Below are 24,185 nucleotides of genomic sequence, written 5' to 3'. Positions count from 1 at the left end.
GACTGCTTTGTAATAAAATTTGCTGTGTAATGATATGAAAACCTTGAGATTATTTTAGTTATATTCTGAAGATGGTAGAAATGCCCTATGAAGCATTTCTCATAAATATGAGCACATAACACCTAAAAATGTGTATTTACATCTTTAATTTATAATGGTTCTGAGTTTGAACATTCCTCAGACTGATTCCTTTTAGACCAGTCAAGAAGTCTTGATGTTGATGTTGAAGTATTCAAGTTTATCCACTAATTCACGCACACAGGCTTTTGTGAATACTTAGCTGAAAGGGGAATGGAGCTTCCTGGTACCATGAAATATATGTTGGTCTTTGTGTACTCTTCCATGTCTTTATCCAAAACTGAGACCATGGTTACCAGCTGTGAGATACAGAATATTCTATTATGTATAATAGAGTTTATATGTTTATATAAATAAGTGTGTATGTATTGTATGTGTGTGTATATCTATAAAATACATACTCTGGTTATAATCAATGTTTCAGAGGTGTTAGGTAAATCTGCTGTTGGTTTGGGGTTTTTTCACCCTAAATGGTAGCTCTGTAGTCTGTTTCTAGGGCCCAGTTTCCCAGATTTTCCAACTTTTGCTGTGACCCAGACTACCATTCTTCAATTCCTGTGTGCTTTCAGATTGCTTAGGTAAAAAGTGTGATAGACATTTTTAATAGTAATGAGATGAGATGCATCTCATTATGAATTAAATTGCACATCTAGAATATACAAATGTAAAGTAATACAGAGCATTACAGAACTCTGTAGGTTATAACACGCCAGCAGTATACACGTTCACTTTCAGAATTTTGAGCAGCTTTACAGTGCCATAGAATTTCTTCTTGTTTCAAAGTTGTAACTACAGTGTCTGCTGGCAAGCCTTGACTCCTGATGGTGCTATACTGAGTGGTTACAGAAAGACTGAAAACATGTTAAGATGGAATTGGGGGGGGGTTGGTTGTGGGGGTTTTTTTGTTACATTGTTGCAATAAATACCAGTAGATTCTGTAAGATGAGGGTGAATATAAAAAGATGCCCTAAGCCATTCTCCCCTCTGAAGAAAGCTGACAAAGGACGGGCAAGAATGCAGCCACCTTCTCTTCACTGCGTCATGTTCCGCTGCCTGTGAGAGCCCGAGTGCAGAAGCTGTGCTCCTCTCCTCCCAGAGTGATTGCTGGATGCTGGGAAAGGCGCCTGGGGTTTCCTTGGTTCACTTAACTTCAACTATGGAGAGCAATAGAAAATCACTGCTGCAGAAGTGATTCACCTGGCTATGCAATTTTAGAAAGGTACATTGAAATAAAGCCTTGTTTCAATTTCATCATGAGAAATAGTTCTGGAACACACACTAGGAGTGTAATTTGCATCTATTTCTGCATTCTTGACACCTAGATGAGCACTGATGCTTTTTTCTGTCCGTCCCGTTCCCCCCCCCCCCCCCCGGCCCTTCTTTTTTTCTCCTCCCAAGCTGGCCCGTTTTATGATGATCTGAGCTGTGGTCTGAACTGCTGGTTGCATTCTAGGGACTCGTGGGGCTACAAGAGAGGGCCAGAGGAAGGCTGCGGGCCTTGCCGATAGTTTGGCCTTGGAACAGCAGTTCTTAGAGTGAGGGGTTGCAATTCACAGCTGTCAGTTTACCAGATAAAGTTTGCTAGAGAACCCTAAAAATAAATTTCACTGTGATTCTTTGGCAGTAGAAGCTGACAGTGTCCTGAAGATACCTAAGTAGCTTATTTATATTAATTTTTTCTCTGTGGTGTTTCCTATTGGAGCCAAGAGCCATCCCCGCTATCCTTACTCGAGTTGCCTCTTGAATTTATCATTCTGTCTGTGGTTCCTGCTTCAGTTTCACAGGAAGAGTCAAGATCCTTTGGAAAACACAGCTACACAGAAAGAACCATACTGTTTTCTTGGCAGTGTCCTGAGAAGGAAATGAGGTTATTACACAATGGCCAGTCTTGCAGCATTCTAAAATATACTGTACATACATATACATACATAATACAGCTTTTGAGAATTCCTTAGCGTTCCTTAAACTGTTTAGCTGTCTATTGATCCCTGATGAGCACGTAGGGTCAATTGTGAAGAGTGGAATTTTTTTTTCCTGGTTTTCAAAGCAGTTACTAGGACAGAATATCACCCACTGACCCTGAAGGGACCCAAACACAAGCCTGTGCTTTGATTTCCCTGATCGCTGCCAGCTGAACTGGACCTCCCTCCCCACCCCTCAATTCCAGAAGAAAAATGGTTTTCACTGAAAAGACCGATGGAGGCGTTTAATTTTTTCATCAATACTTTCCTATTTCCAACAAAACAATGCAGTTTGGTCCTTTCATTTCATTACAGCTTCAAAGAACATCCAAATGGCCCACTATAAATAACTTCTACCATTTCAAAACACATATTTAATGTGTATATAACTGCCTGACACCAGTAAGAGCGATGTTTCAGCTGCGCCTGGCTGGGATGCAGCCACCTAATTGTAGAGCTGGTAACAGCAGTCAAGCGCACCTTAAGTGTCTATGCATCTCTTTGAATTGTAGGGTAGGATTTGTGTCCACAAACACACACACACACACACATATATATATATATTTGTTTTGTCATAGCACAGGTTTTGTGAATTGGGAGTTGAAGATAACACAGTTGTGCTAGTAAGTCTCCACAGTGGCAAGGTGCCGCTGGTTCTGCTCTGTAAGGTGTGCCCTAAATTCTGCCAGTGGGAGCGATGTGCAGCAGAAGCCTAAATTTACATCACCAAAATGATGTGATAATCAATGTATTGTGGGTTCGCAGGTGCGAGGGAGTACTGTAAATAAAATCCAGTTTATATTTTGACAGGCTTTAGACAAAACTGTGTTTCTGAAAGTGTGAATGTAAGAGGAAAGGAAGGGTCTTGTAACGCAGGCTAAAACTGGGCACTTGATTTTGAGAGGATTTAATTTGCTTATGGAGAGCTTGCATAAGGCCAGTAGGACAGCACACACTTCAGAAGAGGGTGTGTTTTGCTGTATCTCGGCAGTGATCTGAACATGTCCTAAACTGATTCGGGTTGCCTGGCTGGCTCGTTAAGTGCCATAACTGAATGAGCTTTCTAGTGCCTTTGTGAGGCAGGGAATTATTCCCATTTTATTTTTATGTAGGGCATAAAGAGTAAAGATAAAACACTCAAAGCGTGCTACAGCATGTTAACTGTGGATGGATCTTGATGGTCACGTTCCTGTTGTTACTGGGAAACCGTTCCTTAAAAATATTTGGTATTATTTTTTTGCCTTCCCAGTCTGATATCTCACATTATGCTGATTTTTAGAAACAATAATTCCTTCACTTTGCTAGGGTAAAATAAAGGCTGACAGCTTGTAGTAACGTGATGTGATCCCCAACAATCACCTCTTCTTAAAACTGGTAGTTCCCCAGGTGACAGAGGTCCAGATCTAGCACTTGGTTGTCACCTTTGGCTGCTGCCCGTAATATTTGACTAAAGCTGATTGAAATGGTTTCAGGCTTTCTTGAGCAAAGCTTTGCTTCCAGCCTGGGTATGTCATCACTGGAACTACACCACAACTGGCAACAGACACCCCTGCCTTAACAACCTTCTGGTAAAACCAGCAAACCTGTGTTTGGAACAGCGAGAGGAAGCATTTCTAATGGAAAAATACAAAGACAGTTTGATCAGCTGGATGCAGAGGCTCAACAAAAGGCGGTTCCTAAGCTGTTCCCATCACTGTGCGAAGGGAAATGTTGTTCCTGTTTGTTAGCAGGACTGGAAGGCACTGCTGGGCCTTGTGCTTGGAGTGATGAGAACGTGAGTAATGTTTGGTTTGACAAGTTGTGGGGAGCCATTGGCTTTGGAGTGGTCTGGCTTGGATTCACACATCCATTGATCACAGTATAACCAGTGCAATGATTCCCATGCCCAGATTGTTTTATGCATGTTTGGCAGAACTGATGGTTTTACTCGCCTGATTCAGATGGACTGTTTCAGTATTGCTCTCAAGAACAGCACACGCTATTATTTTCCCAAAATTATTTCACCCAAACCCTGAAATTTTAAATGTGACACTCGGTGCTATTGGTCACTTTGTGTGCTGAGACACGTTTTGCTCTTCCCCCTTCTGCCAAAACTGCATCTTCTCTGAAGCAGCAGTAACCTGAACATGCACTCCTGAGAGGCCACGCTTCCAAGGCAAGCCCAGCTCACATCAGGAAAATACATTTGCTTGGTCACTGCTATTTTTCGATGATTCAAGCACTCCAAGGCCCTCTCTCCTTTATGCAGGTGTTTTTTCCCCTCTGCTGCTTTTACCAGTTGCTCTTTCAGCTTGGCTGGGGATTTTCATACATGCTAAGGAAAGCCGGAGGTTTCCCGTGTTCCCGAAGTCACCTCCTGGGAAGTGCAGCTCCTCTGCTCGTAGGGGGTGGCCGGGAGCAATGGGGCTGCCAGGCAGAGGGGCCCGGCAGGAATCCTGTGGGAGCAGGGCAGGTGAGGAATCAGCCCGGAATTGCTGGACGCTTGGCGCCGGGCGGGGCGGCCCCACCATCACCCCCACCATCACCCCCACCATCACCCCCACCTCTCCTCCCACCACCCCTCCACCACCCACCCCCCGCGAGGCCGGCCTTGCCCCGTCCCCGCCCACGGCTCTGACCGGCCGCGGGGGCGGGACGCGCCTGCACGTGGCGCCGGTGCCCGCCGCGGAGCGCGGTGCAGTACCGCTCCGCTCGGCGGGATGGGCCGGGCACGACGGGGCGGCTGCGGGCGGCTCCCGCTCCTGCTGCTGCTGCTCGGCGCGGCGGCGGGGCTGGGGCGCGGCGGCGCTCCCCGCCTGCTCCGCTTCTCCGGGCAGGTGCCCGAGAACAGCCCGGCAGGGACGCGGGTGCGGGGCTTGCGGGTACCGCTGCGGAGGCTGCTGGGCCCCTGGGAGCCGGCCGGGGAGTGGGCGCTGGAGGGCGGCGGCGCATCCCGCTTCTCCCTCCAGCGGCGGGCGGGCGGCGGGCGGGGGCTGCTGCTGCTCCGCACGGCCGAGCGCCTGGACCGGGAGGCGCAGCCCGAGTACGGGCTCCGGCTGCGGCGGCGGCGGGCGGCACGGGCCCCCCGGGAGGCGCTGCTGCGGGTCCGGGTCCTGGACCGCAACGACCATCGGCCGCGCCTGCGGCTGGCGCGGCCGCTGGAGGTGGACGAGCTGGCCCCGCTGGGCACGGAGGTGGCCCGGCTCCGCGCCTCGGACGGCGACGAAGGCGCCAACGCGCGGCTCACCTACCGGCCCTGGCCGCCGGGCGCCGGCAGCCGGCAGCTCTTCGTGGTGCCCCGCAGCGGGCAGGTGCTGACGGTGGGCTCGCTGCTGGGGCTGCGCCGCCTGCGCCTCTGCGTCGCGGCCCTCGACCACGGCCGGCCGCGGCCGCTGCGCAGCCCTGCGCGGTGCCTGCGCCTGCCCGTGCGCGGGCGGCGGGCGGCGGGGCCGGGCGGCGGGGCCAGGCGGCGGCGGTGGGTGCGCTCGCTGCCGCCGCCCGAGCGGCCGCCGGGGCCCGGCTCCCGGCGCTACACGGCCCGCCTGCCCCCCGGGGCGCGGGTGGGCGACACCGTCTTCACTGTCCCGCGCAACCGCGACCGGGCGGCGGGCGGCTGGTTCGAGCTGGCGTCCCCCGGCACCACCCCCGTGGGGGTCGACAGGGCATCGGGGCGGCTGTACCTGCGGCGGGAGCTGCGGGCGGGCGGCCGGGCCGAGGTGCTGGTCAAGGTGCACCGCGGCGGCGGACGAGGTAGGGGCCGCGCTGGGCCGGGCGGGGGTCGCGGCAATGGCGGGGAGGGGGGGGTCGCCCCGAGCGCGGGGGGAGGCACGGCGAGCGGGCACGGCCGCTGGAGGAGGTGGGGGTGCGGGGGGCCGCGGGCGGCTGTGGGAGCTGCCCCCCGGGCTGGTGGCGTGGGGATGGGGCGGCTCCTCTCCGGTACAGCCGGTGCCGCCTGCCTTCGAAGGAAGCGATGGGAACGGGGGTGGCGGTGGGCTGGGTACGTTCCTGTAAGGGGTTCTTGCCGCAGCAGGTTCACTTTTGTAGGACCGTGGTGGGGGGCCGCTCTGCGTTAACAAGCGGTTAAAGCTCGTTAAGAAAGGCACGGCTTGTCTTCGAGCGGGGGGACTCCGCAGAGCTGTTCGCTGTGGTCCTCCGTGACCTGGGAGGGGAGAGGTGGCTCTGCCCCGGCAGCGCGGGGACAGACCTGCGGCCGCCTGGGGACCCCCCTGCGGGAGCGGTGCGGGGGTCAGCTGCGGCACGGGCAGGGGAGGGGGCGGCTGCAAAACAGCCGTCAGGGAGCTTAGGGCAAGCGAAAACTCAAGTCAGAATCTGGTATCCTAGGAGGTGGCGTAGGGTACTAATTGGGGACGTCGTTAGACCGCTGTGTAAATCCTCTGTACATTGATAGCTTCTGGGCTGTGTAATTCTCCTAGTAACACAGCAAAGGGAATGGCTGGGCTTGTTAAACTCCTTAAACCATGTTAAGCTTGAGGTGTTACGGCTACAAGCGCTGTCCTTTCCACCTATTACTTTCACCTTACTCGGAGTAAGTTTTATGGTGTGTTTGTCACTGTAGCTCAGGTCTCTGTTAATGTTACTGGTTATCATTTGCTTGAGGTTTGTTGTTTTGGGTTTTTTTCTTAGACGTTTACAGCTTCACTTTAGGTGAATATTTACAGTTTTCTGTAAGTGGGGTTTGCAGCCTAATGCTCAGGAAATGCAAAACATAGAGCTGGGAGGAAAACAGATGTGTTGGAGTGTGCTGGGGGCTGTGATCTTTACCGTTGCACACCGAGCAGGCTGAGGATCCCTGAGCCGCCTTCCTGAGACACTCTTGCAGGAATGGGCTGTGTCATGCAAGCGAGAAACATTTAATGTAATGAAACCACTGCACGGTATTTCTAGGTGCTAACTTTAAACAGATAGCCTGATGCTGAAAGTGGAACTTCCCATTCAAGCTAAAGATGGAGTTGGAAAGGTGACATGTTGCTTATTTATAATGAAAGCAAATAACCTTGTGAGCAGTGTTGCACACATGATTCATCGTGTTGTCCTCTCTGATCTGGTGCTGTACAGCATGTTTGTACCACTGTCTGTGCACTGGTAATATATTGACAAGAGATGAGCCTCAGGGAGAAAGAATTTGATGATCAAGTGGGACAAGGTCATTTAGACACTCCTTTAAGCTACTTTGAAAATCAAAACTACCTCATAACTTCATACAGTCATGCACTTTGAATTTTTTTCTGGCTGCTTATTTTACAGGAAGGTAATGAAATGGTGGGAGGCTTTAAGCATCTGGTCTTTTATCTGAAGAAACCTGGTGACCTGTCTAAAGCCGAACAGAATTAACTTTGGTCTGCTCCTCATTTCTCGTGCCTCTTACTAAATATAATTAACAATGGGTCACATGGTAATCGATATTATGGAACATGTGCCAAACTTTTAATCCTCTCATTAATTGAAAAACAAAACTATTGGACCCTTATTAATTGCCATCTTTTATGTAAAAGCTGTGAATGGACTTAGGCATTTCACAGGTGCTGCTTCTCCAGTGAAGCGTGTGTCTTGGGCTTGTGTTTTTTTCAAGAAACGCAAAGCTTTTTTGGTACTTCAAAAAAAAATAATAAAAAAGGAAGTCAGCTAGTAACTTAGAGCACTGTTTCTTGCAACTGCATTTCTAGAAAGACAAAGTGTTAATGGACACGGTTGAAATACTGAAATAAACTCCGTGTAGAGTATAGTAACCTTCAGAATCCTACCTGTTACTCAGTAATACTGATAGCAGGGATGTGTATGGGGCTGCCGTCTGTTCTGTGGGGCCACTGTAGCTGGCACTGTGAAGATACAGTTCTTCTCCCATTGAATATACACCTGGTACATGGACTGTGCATCGCAAAGAGGTTTGCATGAGTTCTGTGAATTGTCTTTACCTACACAGAGCAGTTAGCGCCTTCTTTAGGGATCTGGCAGGTTGCCTCTGTCTCTCAAAGCCTTGCTGTTCTGGGCTCCGCATGGGTGTAGTTGTGGGACTGGGACCTGGAGTTCAGACAGGACTCTGTATACAAAGATATGAGCTACAACCTCTCATTTCCTCATTCAGATTTTCTTCTGGAATATTTAACATCCCGGAAACACTGACTGCACCATCAGAACAGTGAGCAGCCTCAGCGTGGAAGGGCTGGGGGAGCTGGGAAAGGGTTGAAAGGACCGTAGCTCCCTTTCCCTTCCAAGTCCCTCTGTTCATGCACACCTGCCCACACCTACAGGCACCTACGCAGGTTCTCATACTTGCTACCAACTTACACGGGGTGGGACACTGTGAGCCCCACTCACAGCTGTCCTTTCTGATGCTGCGATACGTACTGGTATGCACTGCGCAGAAGCTTTACATTTAGGACTTTGTCGATCATATTTCAAAAAGCAAAGGAATACAATTTCTTACCCTTGTTCTTTGACTCTAACAGACTTTGAGCTCTGTTTTGCTGCTTTTAATGTAAAAGCCTGCCATGCAGGGCTTGCAGAGCGCATGCTGCATTGGCTTGAACTAGTGAGACCTACTGGGTGATTTCCATGCTCCTGCACACACCGACACTGCAGATACAGCCCACATGCTATCAAACTGAAAACAACTGTGGTAAGAAGTCACTCCATGATCTACAAAGGGTATTTTTCTTTAACAACAAGAGAGACTCAAAAAAAAAAAAAAAAAAAAAAAGCACAGCAAGACAAATCTCTTCCCCTCCTGTATGTCTGCAGTGCTCTGAAGAGTAAGCTTGAGGCTAGCAACCCTTTAAATCTGGGATGCCTCAAGACATCAAAGTGAGGTAAACACCAACAGTTAGTTTATGACTGAAATGAATAAAACAGTTATGAGGCTGTTCAGTATTTTCATGTTCTGGAAGTGAGAAGGATCTCTCATCCTCTGTTCTCTTTCAGGTGCGAAAGCAACTATTTACTACTGTAACTGAATTCCAAGGAGATGGGTCTTGAATCTGACTGAGAAGGCTGTAGCATAGTCGTGTTCTTGGGTCTTATGGTAGAATATGATCAGTATTGAACCCTTATGACTTGCTGGAAGCAAACTACATGTTAAAAAGCCATCGGTCAAATCTTGAAATTCCTGAAAATACAGCCTAGACTGCACACGGAATCATTACGTGGTTTGAGTCCCTTGGACTTCCTTAAAAAACTTCCACCAGGATGCATACTGCGAAGGGAAAACCTTTCAATCTGCATAATATGGTTTCTATAAAAACTAGCAAGTAATCCATATATGATGCTGGCTATGATTTCAAATCAAGATATAGCTTAGGGATGTTTTTTTATGGAGCCAGAAATGGCCCATTGCTTCCTGGCACCCCCCGAAATTTTTAGAGCAAAATAAATCTGACTCCAGAAACAGAAATCTGACCTCGCAATCAGGTTTGGAGGTCATACTATATGCTGGTTTGTTTTTTTTCTTCCCCCTCCTGCTATCAGACTGATTAAAAACATCTGTGGATGCCATTGCTACGCCTTCGAATTCAGGTGCTGACAAAGGAAAAGCTTGCTTCACTTAAACCATGAAACCATTTTAATGGCATGGGATCATTAGACAAAACAGCAAGCTCCTGGATGAAGGTTATTGTGTTACCCTGTCTTGTATGTATCTTTGGAGTATTCTTACTGTAAAAAAAAAAATAGATGTAAAAAAAAATTTGTAAAAATACATAATGACCCAGAGGCAATAAATAAGTGGTAAGAATGTCTGATAAAGTCTATAGCTGAGAAACCAACAAGTTATAAGTGTTCTTAGTAAGGTACCTAAGAAGCTATTTAAATTACGAGAAACCCTTTATCGTGACAAGTTAAAGAGAAAAACAAGAGACCTTCAAAATAGAATATTCAGCCCTTTATTCTTAAGGTTAACATCTTAAATCCTTTTATATAGCCCATATATTTTAATATTTCTGAGTTTTTATTACATTACAACAGCAGGAAGGCATTTAAAAATCTGTTTTAGATGCAGATCAAAGCTGTACCATGCCAGAAATATCCCTGCATCCTCTTAGTGTTGTCTCATGCTTCAAGAACTCCGTGCGGTGCACGGCAGGGTTTAATTTTTGTGTACCGGCAGGAGCTGGCTCATCTGCAGCTGCCTTTTCACACCTGCATGACATGCAGGAGGCCCAAAATTCACGCATACCATATTTGCGCAAGCAGCTTGTTCATTTAAGCATCCCTAGTCAGATGTGCATGTAGCCTTCTCATAGGGAACATGACTCTGAAGTAGAATTGAACCTGCTCCTGCTCGTGCATCTCTGATGGGCATGGGAAGTTGTCCTCGCTGGAGAGCAGTGATGGCTTCTCAGCAGGCATTTTGGTGCAGGCATCAGTGTTTCCTTGCTAAAGCAGTCAGACCCTGGGTAGCGTGTAACTCAACAGTACTGAAATTTTAGCCTGAGCAGTGAGGTTGGCATGCTAGTGGAAACTGTCCAAAATTTAAGAGAAAGTAAAGCAGAAAGTTTTAAAAAAAACCTTTAAAAACTTGACCTGAGGAAACAAGCTGATGGAAGGGACTTGGGGTTCCGGTCCTATAACTATACACTTCTCCCTGCTTTGTGCATTGCTGATGGAAAGATCTAACAGCAGCACTTGGTGACAGCAGAGTCAGGAGCAGTTTGTGCCTATGACTACGGATGGTCTTGCTTTACATCAGTTGGGGCAGCTGAGCTTTTGCCTGAGTAAAGGGATGCTATACACAGGGAACAGACATCTGCTTTGTGAAAGAGGAGTAGCAAAGCAGTGAGGGCTATGTCTGTGGAAGGGGAAGATTAGAAATTTGTTATGTGAGGAGAACTGGAAGGTACGCTATCGACTCTACCTTTTCATTTCTTACAACACATCATAGTAGTCAGCACTGCTCCTTTGGAGGCGGCTGCCCCAAACGCACCTCTGAGTGCTGTGGTCCATCCTTATCAACAGTGCATGTGCTGCTGGGTCTGAGGTGCATCTCTCACAGTTACATCCAATGGTGTTAACAAGAAATATTGCTACAACTTTTTTTGGCATCTTTTTGTACACATAAACCATACTTTGGCTTTTCAATAAATATTGGTATTTTGCTGCTGACAGTAACTTTTTAAGTGTTTGGAAAGAAGTTAGTCCACTCAAAATATGGTCACAGGAACAGCTCTTACTGCATAAAGCCTCAGCAAGCAACTTTTTTGTTTTAAAAACATTTGAACAAACTTCAGGGAGAAGAAATTTACTTAGTTAAAGGACAACGCTGGAAAATGCCTGTAGTTTTTCCACAGAAAGACTGGGGCTGGAAGCGAGGTGGTTCCTAATGGCTGGAGCAGGTTCTGCCATAGCCTCTCAGGAAGGGGATCTTTTATGCCCCACACAAACTACTTTAAAATTAGTAAGTGTCGCTTTCATGAGGAAGAGTAGGTGCTGTGTTGTGTGGGACGACGGGAAGGCAGAGGCAGCGACTGGGAGCTTGTCCAGTCGTAGGCACCTCAAAGGATGTTGGGTGTCTGTAGTGATGCTGCCCTTATGAAAAATGTTTAGGAGTCCTCCTAGAATTTGGCTACGCATTTTGAGCGTCTTTTTTCATTGGCAGACAAGAGACCTTGCAGTTAATTTCACTTCAGTGACATAAGTACAGCTTGCTTTCTGTTACTGGCCTGTGCTGCACCACACAAATGTCTATTTTGTCTGTGTCGGATCACCTCTTTTCTGAAATACTGACCGAAGGGTGGAAGATGGAAGTCATGAGGGATGGAAACAAACCCAAAAAACATACCCATCCTTCCTATCAACAGTAAAAGCTGAATGATCTGCAGAGAGACGCAACTTTTAAATGCCAAGATTGTAGCTGTGTCTTCTTGTACTTTCCTTATTTAAAAAAATATAAAAATCCCCCAAATGTCTTCTGTACTGCTGACTCCTCAGCTATTCTTACTATGTCATCATGGCCTGACTTCCTCACCAACTGACATGCCTGCAAATAATTACGGGTTGTATAGTATTTAATAGCATCTTTTAAGGGCAATTAGTAGGCTGTTTATATGGCGAGCTGTAATAATATTTACTTTTTTTAAGGAAGAATCCTGTCACCTGGAATCTTTTGAGATCCTCTAAATAATTGTACTTCCCACCTTCTCTGTGGTGCTGTGAAGGGTTTGTAATTCTTGTGGTTTGGTGGTAAGGGGCAGCTGTTGGCAGATACAGTAGATTTAAGGGTTGAGGCAAAGACGCTGCTTCTGTAATCACGGGTCTGATAGTGCTTCAGAGCCTTCCTCTGGAAACAAACAAAAAAAATTAAACTGATTTTAAAAACTAGAGGATGACACCACGGTCAGGCTTTAAAGGCTAGGGCAGATGATGCCGTAGCAGTAAAGATACAATAGATTTTGAAGTCCTGATCCTGTATCTGCCTGAAGCTTTTTCCTGTGATGCACGGACATCTGCCTGCAGAGATGTCTTTGCTGCCCAGGGAATGCTGTAGGTGTCTCAGATACCCAGTGTGATGGAGGTACCCACTGTAGCTTTGCATTCACACAGAAAGTGAAAAATTGGCTGAAGATTTGTCTTTGCTGCCTGTGTATGTGGTAACACCTGCAAATGCCTTTAAGCTCTGATGGTCCCACTAGATAAGTCTACAGGTAGTATAGAGGTAAGGAAGACCTTGCCTCCTAAAACTGGGAGAGGTGGCGTATGAGTAGAAAACATGTCCAAGTGCTGGTGTATGTTAAGGAATATGTCACAAAAATAATGCAAAGTGACCTCTGCAAGCTGGTCTGTCAAGCTTGCTGGTTGTGGTTAACCAAGGAGGGAAAAACTGAAACCCACTGACGTAGCTTTAGATGAGGTGGTTGGTACAGTCACGTTGCCCAGCTGTTCTGTGGCTGTGGGCTGTTCATCCACAAGCTGATGCAGTGGTTTGTGGGCTTTCAAGGGCGTAAACAGTCCTATTCCCCTAACCATGAGGGTAAGGATATTACCTTGCCTTCAAGGCATGGCCCTCTCTACTTAGTCTGACATGAGTCCAGTTGGTGTGCTAGCATGTTAGTCGGGGATATGATACCCCTGAACATTGTACCCAAACCTTAGGAGTATTTGTGAGAACTCAAATCTGTTAACAGACACTTCACCCTCAGGAATCTCTCTCATCGGTGTTTGGGGTGGAGCTGACCCATCATTTTCATGACAGCAGACTAGCTGTACTAAAACTGCCCCCATATAACTTTTCTTGAGAGAGTTGGAGAAAATAAATTAATAAAATTAAGGCTTTTACTTTGGAGAGGGGACCTGTGCTGTGAAGGCTTTCCCCGCTGTGAGAGCTCTTCCTTGCCCCCACGCTTCTCCCAGCAGGGATGTCAGCAGGTGCTGTAGCTGGGGCAGATGTACGAGCATCACAGGTGTTGCTGACTGGATGGCTCATCGACACCAAGTAAAAGCCTCTTTCTCTTTTCCTTTCTCTCAGTGGGCACCTTTATTTGGGATGCCCATCTTCTGTCCAGCTGGTGACTTCCATGAAGCTTGTAGGAACAAACTGGCCACCAGATTCAAAAGCCACTTGGGCAGGACAGATGGGGCACAGCAGACAGCATGACTGTGTAAATATCTCTTCTTTAGGCTAAAAGGCATTTCTAAAAATGATGGTCAAGTCTGGTTAATGATTAATTACAGCTATAAGGCATTTTGTTGGAAGTTTAAATACCCTTAAGTAGATTATTCCTACGTATGCTTCAGTTGTGGGGAAATTTCTGAAAGGCACAAAAAAACACATGGGAGAGTTTTCATGAGGCATATCCATATGTATTTTAATTTATTTTTTCAGATTAAATTCTTTTTTATAGTGTTTGTAGGATAGTGCATAGTGGATAAGGACTGGATTGCAGGTGCTTTGAGGACAGGGATGCGTAAGGTTCAATTTACGTGATACTTAACACAGTGACTCAATCTTGCCTGATCCTCAGGTAGTACTGGAGTACACATGACTGACCATAATGACAAAACCGAGACCGGAATATTCAAAAGCATCTTGAATTTTAAAATCTTTGTCATTAGTCAAGGATAGTGATTAGAAACTGGGGCACCAGTGTGTCTCACAACCATAGAACATCTAGTTATGAAAAAGGCTGATGCACTGGCATTTGTGATTTGCAAGGTGGTTTATGTGAAGCTGTTTTACAAAATCTGAGTGAGAAAAGTGAAAAGTGCTTAAAAGAAAATGAAAAAATCCCAAGAAAAAAAGTGCCAAACAAAAAAAAGGAGACATTTTCATCTAATCTCATGCCAGTATTTCATGACAGTAAAGGTGAATTGGTTGTCTGTAGCTTCAGAGGGGCATAAAAGCTGCTTCTCAGTGCTTCTTCCATGATGCCTGTGGTTTAAACAATTTGGGGGGGGGGTGGGTGTTCACCCTGTTTCTAGCCCCATTGACTTGCACAGATGTCAGCGATGACAGTGGGGAGCTTTTTCTCTGCTCTCCCAGAAGAGCAGGAGGCCTTGTCTCCTTGTCCTCTTTGCTTTAGCCTGGTCAAGGGGATGGGGCTGCTGACGGAAGTGTTCATCCTTGTCCATAGCTTATCTTTAAATCACTCTGTTGGAGGGGAGGTGTGAAGTAGAGTATCTTTAAACTGAAAGCATTGCAGTTTCCAATTACTCTTGTGTTCTCTCTCATTTTCCTGCACAAATCCCCTTTATTTTTCTTCCCTTGATCTTTTCTGAGGCTCCTCAGATCTGTTATATGTTTGGGAAACTAGAGTGTGAGCTGCACACTGTAACTCCTGGTCACTGTAACGTTAAATGTTAAAAAAAACAACCAAACAACAAACCAAAAAAATTCTAATTTATTTGGCCAAGGAGAGAGTCTGGTCTCCGCTACAGATCTCAGAAATAGGGGGTAGTTCCCGCATCTTCACCTTGAAGTGCAGTGTTAATGCAGCACGCTCCGCCATTTTACATTTTCATTTTACTCATGTAAATTGTAATTTAGAAGGAAAATTGCAAATTTATAGGACGAGCATTTATAGGACTTCTAGGACAAGTGATATTTATATGTATGTACACGCACAATTTTGTATGATATCTGAGATAGAAGTTTATTAACTTATTCAGTGCATCAGGTGTTTTCTGGCAATTACATTCTTTTTCATTTGAGGAAATACTGGTCTTTTGAAACTAATTTTGGGGTTTGGACCTGAAGATGACAAGGGTTTCTTAGCTGTGACAGTAACCATTTCTCAGGTGTAGATTTCCCAGTGAGGGTGCAGTAGTGAGCCAAAGCTCCTGTTGTCTTGCCCTGCCGCTGAGGGTAACAGTGTGGCCTGATAGGGGCTGTGTAGGCAGCCAGCCTTGATGTCCTGTTCCAAGCTGGGTACTTCAGAAATGTCTTCACATACCATGCTATCTCTTTTACATTCAAATGATTCATTTTGCCAGAGGGGATATAAGCAGAACCTAAAGTACCATTTTTTGTGCACATTTTTTAGTTCTCAGCTTCCCAATACTATTCCATCAAATTCACATCAGTCAGCACAGCTCTAATCCTCATCTTGGGAAAAGAAAATCGGTTCTGTCATGTTTCCTCCTTCTGTTAAGGGAGGAAAATAAATTATTAAAGGAACATGGAATTAATATAAGCTTACAAGAAAAGCCACTTGCTGTTTAAAAACCTTTTCCAGTTCTTTCTTTGCTTTCATGCCCTTGTCCAAGGATGGCACAGGTATATCTGCTCTGATGTGCTGAAGTGTGTTTAGTTCTACAAAAAAGAGAGTTAGCAGCTCTTCATTGCATGGATAGACATGTTCCCCCATCCCTGCACTTGCTACACTCTTAACTCTTACTTAAAGTTCCTCTTAGTTGGTGGTTTGTTGACATCCCTGACATGCCTTCCTTATATATAAGCTAGGTGTAAAGTTGAAGTCTTGGGGATATGCTAGTATCTCCAGGAAAAGCAGCCCCCCTTAATATTCAATTATAGTCAACAATATAATATTTACTATTCAGTTATATTAATATTCAATTATTAATATTCTTAATGTTCTTAATATTAAATAATAACCAATTGTAGGAGGTTCAACCAGGCTCAGTGCCGGGCCCTGCCCTTGGGTCACAGCAGCCCCAGGCAGCGCTGCAGGCTGGGGCAGAGCGGCTGGGAAGCTGCCTGGGGGAAAAGGGCCTGGGGGAGCTGGCTGACGGCCGGCTGGGCATCAGCCAGCAGTGTGCCCGGGGGGGCAAGGGGGCCCACAGCATCCTGGCCTGTATCAGAAACTGTGTGGCCAGCAGGACCAGGGCGGTGATCGTCCCCCTGTACTCAGCACTGGTGAGGTCACACCTCGAATCCTGGGTTCAGGTTTGGGTCCCTCGCTTCAGGAGGGACATTGAGGTGCTGGAGCGTGTCCAGAGAAGGGCAACGGAGCTGGTGAAGGGTCTGGAGCACAGGTCTTGTGAGGAGCGGCTGAGGGAGCTGGGGGTGTTTAGTCTGGAGAGGAGGAGGCTCAGGGGAGGCCTGATCTCTCTCTACAGCTGCCTGAGAGGAGGTTGTAGGTGCGTGGGGGTCGGTGTCTTCTCCCAGATAACAAGCGAGAGGACAAGAGGAAACGGCCTCAAGTTGTGCCAGGGGAGGTTCAGTTTGGATATTAGAAAAAATTTCTTCTCTGAGAGGAGGGTTGTAAAGCATTGGAACAGGCTGCCCTGGGAAGTGCTGGAGTCATCATCCCTGGAGGTGTTTAAAAAATGCATAGATATGGTGCTTAGGGACATGGTTGAGTGACGGACTTGGCAGTCCTGGGTTCACAGTTGGACTCAATGATCTTAAAGGTCTTCTCCAACCTAAATGATTCTATGGTTCTCTTCTAGACTGATCATACCAAGACCCTTTGCAATGCATGGTGCAGAATCCAGGTGGTTTATCCTGTTGATAGTCTCATTTCACAGCCTATGGAGCCTGGTTTCCTGATTATTTCCTTCCTTTCACTGGATGATTCATATTGACAAAATGGGTGAGCTGCAACATCACTGGGTGATGTTGCATTTTGATTTAATAGGATGCTGCAGTTGTGCCAGTGGAACAAAATAAAACAGTATTGATTTCGGAGGCTTGATCTGTTAATGCCTTTGCAGTTACAACAGTTGAAAAACCAATGCATTGCTAGGCAAAACCCCTACTTTACCAAGACTAGTTTTGTTTCACTGACTTGTTCCATGTCAGTGCAATACTGTTCCATAGAATTTGATTGCCATGCTTCTGTAACATCTTAAAATCCTTGTTTCTTCACATATGGTGTATGTGCAAAGGGGAGCTACCAGAACAGAAATGTCCATAGCCCTGAGTAGCAACACCTCATCATGCTGCTTCTGAACAGCTTTTCCTAAATGATGGGAAAATTAATGCTGTTTGACTGACCTCCTGTTAGTCTCCAGACCATGTTTAGCACTTTTTTTAGGGTTTTGGACTTGCTTCAACTCAGATCTGACCTTTGTAACAATCTTCCATTTACTCCCTGCTAGAATTAGAGCTCTGATGTCTGTATGCAGATTACCCAGGCTGTTTTGTCAGCATGCTTGCAGGTTGCTTCCATTTAAGTTTTGTTTGCTTACATGGAGAGAACTGCTTCAAGCCTGAAAAGCCAAAATATATGCTGAGAGGCTGAAGGAGTGAGCCAGGTCTCAGCTGCAGAAAGATGTTCTACCTGATAGCTGAAGTTTATTACCAACTGCTGCTGTACCACAGCCCTCCAGGTCTGGCCTCATCCTACACTCATCCTTTCATGTGTTGTGCTGGCAGTTTCTAGGGTGGTGTTCACTCCTTCCCTCACTTTTTACCTTGAAGCACACAGCAAAGAAAAACAAAAGGTCCAAGGAACGTTTATGCTAGAAATTCTCTTGGGCTGCTGGGGAAAAAGTGACACGTGAACACGTAATCTTCAGAAATCAATGAGATGCAAAGGCTGAAGGGCAGGGGTATTAAAGTATGATGGAAAGGGTTTAACAATGTTGCTGTACCGGGCCCCAGCCTAGAGGCAGGCTTTGCTATAACGAAGTGATTGCTGGCAGATATTTGTCTAGTGAGGTCTTAAAGATCTCATTGATGGATGCTCTCTCACGTCTCCAACCTCTATCAAATGCTGCATTATCCTTATAATTAAAAATTGCTGGGGGATTCTTCCCCTACACCCCCACCCCCCAAACATCTAATGCAAATCTTTTCCTTGGGAATGAGTTTGTTACTTTTTGTTTCATGGGGTAGGGGACAGCTGACTGACTTCATACATCAGTCTTATAGTACTGTTAGCATGTCCCTTGCAGCCTCCTGAAAATCTCCAGGTCTTTCCACCTTTCTTGACAGACAATGTTTTTTGGTTGTGCTCTTTGGTCTTCTGTGGACACTTGCCAGCTGGCCCACATCTTTCCTGAAATCCCATCCCCAGAACTTTGGTTCACTGGCACAAGTTGCCTGGGGAGGTTGTGGAGTCTCCCTCCTTGGAGATATTCAAAAGCCATGTGGGCATGGTCCTGAGCAACCAGCTTCAGGTAGCCCTGCTGGAGCAGGTTGGTTGGACCAGATCACCCCCAGAAGTACCTGCCAACCTCAGCCATCCTGTGAGCCTGTGGTCGGAGGCTTTGCTAGTGTCACAGTTTTACCAAGGTTCAGCAAGGTCTGAACATGAGCCAGCAGTGTGCCCAGTGGCCAAGAAGACCAGTTACATCCTGGTCTGTATCAGAAACAGTGTGGTCAGCAGGACCAGGGCAGTGATCGTCCCCCTGTACTCGGTACTGGTGAGGCCTCACCTCGAACACTGTGTTCAGGTTTGGGCCCCTCGCTGCAAGAGGGACGTTGAGGTGCTGGAGCATGTCCAGAGAAGGGCAACGGAGCTGGTGAAGGGTCTGGAGCACAGGTCTTGTGAGGAGCGGCTGAGGGAGCTGGGGGTGTTTAGTCTGGAGAGGAGGAGGCTCAAGGGAGGCCTGATCTCTCTCTACAGCTGCCTGAGAGGAGGTTGTAGGTGCGTGGGGGTCGGTGTCTTCTCCCAGATAACAAGCGAGAGGACAAGAGGAAACGGCCTCAAGTTGTGCCAGGGGAGGTTCAGTTTGGATATTAGAAAAAATTTCTTCTCTGAGAGGGTTGTCAAGCATTGGAACAGGCTGCCCTGGGAAGTGCTGGAGTCACCATCCCTGGAGGTATTTAAAGTATGTATAGACGTGGCACTTAGGGACATGCCTTTGGTGAACTTGGCAGTGTTAAGTTTATGGTTGGACTCAATGATCTCAAAGGTCTTCTCCAACCTAAGTGATTCTATGATTCTATTTAAATAGACATTTCAGTGAGGGGGGAGATGAAGTTTTCATCAAAGCTCAGAAGATTATCAATAATTTGAACAACACAAATTCTTCCCCTGCTGTGGTGTCCTGAACTCAGGGAATTTTATTCCCTTGTCTGTCTTTTTTGAAGCATAAAGCAATGGTTTAGGACTGATACTTGGTGGGGTTTACAGTTCCTACAGTGGGACTAGGACCTTGTTATTGATTGGTATTTAACACTTGGATCACCTACATGGGGCAATATTAAGGAATTAGCTGTATAATTATAATTGAAATCATCTCTTTCACGAAATGGGAAAAATGCTGAACTAGATACTAATCTCCACATAGTTTAGAACTGCCTGAATCAGACCAATGAATGAACAATATTTTTAAATGCTGTCTGCCTACAAGTTTTTGTCGTGTTACTTGGCCCTAGCAAGATGACACTGCCTATGGCTGGGTTAATTAAGAGGTGCGTTTCTCAACTCTCCCTCTTGGCTATGGATAAAATACTGATGGCAGCCACGGCTCTTGTGAGCCACTATCTTGTGCTGAGGGCTGTGGCTTGTGTTACACCGAGCAACACAGGGAAAAAAATTCTTAAAGGAGCATGTTTAACAAATGTTCCCATGTGCGCAATGTCGGTACATTAGAAAACCAGAAACCATGTAATTTATGAATTTCCTCTAGCTAAAGAAACCATACCTGAAATTATTTTAAATACTTCAAAAAACCCACAAAACTTCAATGAAGTCTTTTTCCTTCTGGGAATGATTACTTCTGGTAAATTTGTCCAGCATGTATTTTTACTGTGGGGTAAAATTTTACTGCTCGTAAATACAGGTCTTGTGCGTCAGTGGATGTCTCTATCTGTGGGTAGTCTTTTATTTAGTATCAGATCCCTGAGGTCTACAGTTAAAATTTGTATGGAATTTCTAGCTTGCTTCTTGCCTTTGGTATTGGTTTTGTCCATGTGCTGCTGTCCTTTTCCATCCTACATGAAAAGTGGCCTTCCTGAAGGCAGAGATCAAGGGTTTCCTGTATGAGACACACGTACGTGTGCGTGGCTGTTGCTTTGAGAGCAGCGTAGCCCTTAACAGACCTGCAACCTCAGTGCAGTTTGTTCTAGTATATGATCATATTTCATCAGGTAAACAATGTGCATTTTTCATATGTACTTTTTTACTTCCCCTCTTTTCTACATTCAGTTTCTTTTTTTTAAAAAATGGAACTTATACGTTCAATAATATATTCATTTTGATTTGAAGTCAAATCTCAAGGCCCCCTCTGGAACACAAATGTGCTCAGGAAAATTTCTTCAAGAAGCTCCTATGTACCTTTAGCATCTGTTAGCAAGTTGCTGTGAGTTCAGAAGGTTTGAATTTAGGTCTCCCAAGAGGTAAAAATACTGTGAGTAAACCTCTACAGGCTCTTTGCAGTGGAAGGTTCCTCTCTTTCTTCTCTGTTGACAGCCCTTCTGCACGTCAGGGGTTCACCACTTTTCTTGGGCTGGCACTAGCGGTGTCACAGCCACCCTGGGAGCAGATCTGGAGTGATGCCAGGAGTTGTTCCACTGACAGTCAACCCTGCTTCCTGAAAGCCCTCAGACCATGCTACAGTTGGTGATCAGAGGGGATCTAGCTGCCTTCCAGGCAGCTCCCAAGTCTGACAGTCCAAGGTTGAGCAGATGCAATCATCTGCACCCCTTGTTTTAGCTGTTGGAGTTCAGTTCTTAGCCATAAAACGATACAGGTGCAGTCAATGTATGTGCCATTTTTCTCCAGGGATTCAGCTCCCAGCCCCAGAACCTCCATGCCCAGCAGACGGCAGTTTGTGCTGTGCTTCCTTGGGCTTTGCCATGGGGGGCCCATTTCAAAGCTGGTGTTTCACTCACCTAAGATGCAACCAGATGGGATGCTGGGGACAGAAGGAGGAGGCACATCTGCAATTCCTTGGATATCCAGTGGTTTGAGAGAACTAAACAAAACAGTGTTGGAGTGGGAAGAATTTTAGGGAGTTTTGATTGCTTACCACTGCTGCTGATTTTTAAGAGAAATATTTTAATAAGCCCTAAACCTGATTTGGTGAAACTGGCAACATTTATGCTGAAATTGTTGGGGAAAAAAAGGCCAAATTTCACCCGAGTCTGGATAAGTAAGCACTTAAAACTGTGTCTTGGCAAGTGCTGTAACTGACATAATATTTAATATGCATATCTAACTAATTAAAAGCTATTACTGAAAGTGTTTTTAATTAGTTGTTAACTATATTTAGTGCACATCGAGCTGCCAAAGTCCGTATCTGTACTGATTTTTTTTTTTGCATGCAGTAGGATGAATGTGATGGGTGATTCAGTTTGTTTACAGAAACTAATGGCTGAATTTGTGAACAAGCTGTCTAGAAATCCATACGTCTTTGGCAGATAACGACTGGTACCTCTGCCATGTGACACTCCTTGCTCCAGAAGAGGAACTTCTGTCCTGGGGGATGTACCCATACCCCTACCTGGCACGTGTTGATCCAGATGCCCGAAAAGGCACTCTCGTCTACCAGCTTGTCGCATATTACAGTAACAACGAAAACACCAGTGCAGGGATAACTTACACACTCATTGCAGGTAGGTCTTTTCGGGGTAGAGGGCTGGGGAGTTAAAATTCTGTTAAGTTGCAGGGTTTTCTTAGCAATTCCCCATTTTATCATTTCATTGATAGATTTTTCCCTTGGGGAATCCTTAAAGATAGAGCAGGTACAGCAAATAGAAGCTGGAGGTGCTTTAAGTAAAACAGTTATCTGGATGGGAATCTTGCTGACACTTTCTTTGCTTTACTTCTATTCTGAAATGGATTGCAGCCTTACTATTAGCTTAAGGCTCCCTTTCTTGCCCGTTCCCGTCTCATTTACACTGCACTGGCCAACAAAGCACAGTGTGAGTGAAAGATAAGGTGTATAACTGGAGACAACAAAAAGAAGTGCATGCAAGGACATAGGTAGATGATTTGAGGATAGCTTACCATAAAATAGTGAAAATGCAAGCGTTCTTGCTGTGGGGCATTTTTCAGACCAGGTCTGTGCATATATTGGTAGGTGGTGAAGAGCGATTCCAAGTCGATAAGGATACTGGCGTTATCATGACAACTGGCTTGCCTTTGACATGGAACAAGGAGTATGTGGTTACTGTGGAAGCCACCGATGAGTACGGCAACAAAAGCCCCTATGCCTCCATTTCCATCCTGGCAGGCTCCCGACCTCCGCAGTTCACTAACATGTCCTACAGTGTGTTTGTCCCTGAAAATACTCCATCAGGAGAAAAGTAAGTTGTACTTCTGTTAGGTGAGCTCCTTCCCTGCAATCTGAGAGCACAATATAGTGAAATTTTTGTGTTGTTGCTTCTTAGGGCTATGCATGTGTATTTGCCTATTACGCTTTAAAAATAGCGTTCTTTTTCTAAAAGAAATTATGCCTTTTCCAGTGTTTGAAAGTCTCCAGTGTGGCACATGATATAGTCTGAGATGCTGGAATTCTGCTGAAATAATTATTTTAATGCTCTTGGAGTCTTACTGCATCGCATCATGAATTAAAACAGCCAAATTCCTGGCTACGCATCTCCTGGAGCACTTCAGATACAAATGAGTGCTTGAAAAACCTTGTCTTTTAATTAACCAGGTTTGGAGTTGTTTGTATCCCGTTTGACTTGCATTTCAGTTTTTAGAAAGGCAAGTCATTGCCGGACTCTTGAGATAAAAAAGCCCATGTGAAGTGCAAATAGATACGGCAAAGTCTCCAAGGGGCTCTGCTGTTGTGTGAGGAATGGCTAAGCCAAGCTGCAGTGGCAAGGTGCTGCCGAGCTGGCTCTGGTTTTATTGTCACTCTTCAGCTGCTTGGGAGCAGCATGGGCTTTTAAGGCACCAAGTAGCAGGTGGAGCAGTGCCATAGGGTCTTTAAGGAGTAGAAAACCTCAAAATAAGCTGATGAAGTAGAAAAAATTGCTGGAGATGTGCCAATTACTCCTTAAAAGAGACTGGAGGAGGAGGAGGAGTGAAATTTTTCTCTTTCCCTGGAGCTTTTATTGAGATGGGCTTAAAGTGTGTTGTCACACTGGCCAGAGACTGGTGTGAGAGATGGATCTTCAAAACGTAAGTCACGGTAGGGAGGCAGACATTCATTTCATGTCCTGCCAAGGCAGACAGCAGGATCTGGAAAGGCCCTGTGCTTTGTGGGTTTCCCATCCATCTCTGAACCTGTTCCTTTTCTGAATATACAGCTTCAAAGAAAATCAACAGGACAGTAGCTCAGTTATCTCTGTAACTGAAGCTAAACCAGTAAACTTCTGTCAAGTATTTGGAAGGGTACAATAGGGAAGAAAAAGATGTTTTCCTGTTAATGGGTGTTGAAATGGGTTGTTACCCCATCCCTGCTATGTCAGAGGATCAGTTTGGTGAGAGAAAAGTGGGTAGGTGGGCTCCCTGTAGCATGGGAATTTCCAGTCCGAGTACAAAGCTGAGCGCAGCATTGACAGAGAGTGGGCAACTGGCCTTTCCTCACCCTCATCTTCCTCCTCTAGGTGCTCAGGAAGCAGCTGCTGTTGTTGTTTTGAAGCAAAAGGTTATTCTCTCATTCTTTACAGAGTAGCAGTTGTTGAGGCTGTTTCTTTCCAGAGCCAGCCTCTTTCGTACACCCTGCTGACGAACCCCAGCGGGCTCTTCAGGGTGAGGCAGGAGAGCGGAGAGCTCAGCCTGACCCACCCTGTGGACTATGAGAGCGAGCACCACCTCTATCATCTCCTACTGAAAGCCATGGAAGTTGAGAGCACTCTTAGCAGCGTGACTGAGGTATGTAGATACCTTCGCTTCCTACCCGCTGTCTCTGTGG

At 46.1% G+C, this 24,185-nt stretch overlaps 1 protein-coding gene across 2 annotated transcripts in view; it reads left to right on the top strand.

Annotated features, from left to right (window-relative positions):
- Positions 1-4,735: 4,735 nt before the first annotated feature.
- The window catches only part of LOC101921887 (neural-cadherin-like), a 60,184-nt gene continuing 40,734 nt past the window's right edge, over positions 4,736-24,185 (top strand). For both annotated transcript variants that reach the window (XM_055800535.1, XM_055800536.1), the window contains exons 1-4: positions 4,736-5,768; positions 21,739-21,933; positions 22,401-22,626; positions 23,941-24,145. In XM_055800535.1, coding sequence (XP_055656510.1) covers positions 4,739-5,768; positions 21,739-21,933; positions 22,401-22,626; positions 23,941-24,145 — 1,656 coding nt within the window. In that variant the 5' untranslated portion in view covers positions 4,736-4,738. The remainder of the gene's footprint in view (positions 5,769-21,738; positions 21,934-22,400; positions 22,627-23,940; positions 24,146-24,185) is intronic.

This window comes from Falco peregrinus, chromosome 3 (genome assembly GCF_023634155.1).
Source record: "Falco peregrinus isolate bFalPer1 chromosome 3, bFalPer1.pri, whole genome shotgun sequence".
Classification (NCBI taxonomy): domain Eukaryota; kingdom Metazoa; phylum Chordata; class Aves; order Falconiformes; family Falconidae; genus Falco; species Falco peregrinus.
The sequence above is the reverse complement of the archived record's forward strand: the minus strand, read 5'-3'. Positions and strand labels throughout refer to the sequence as shown.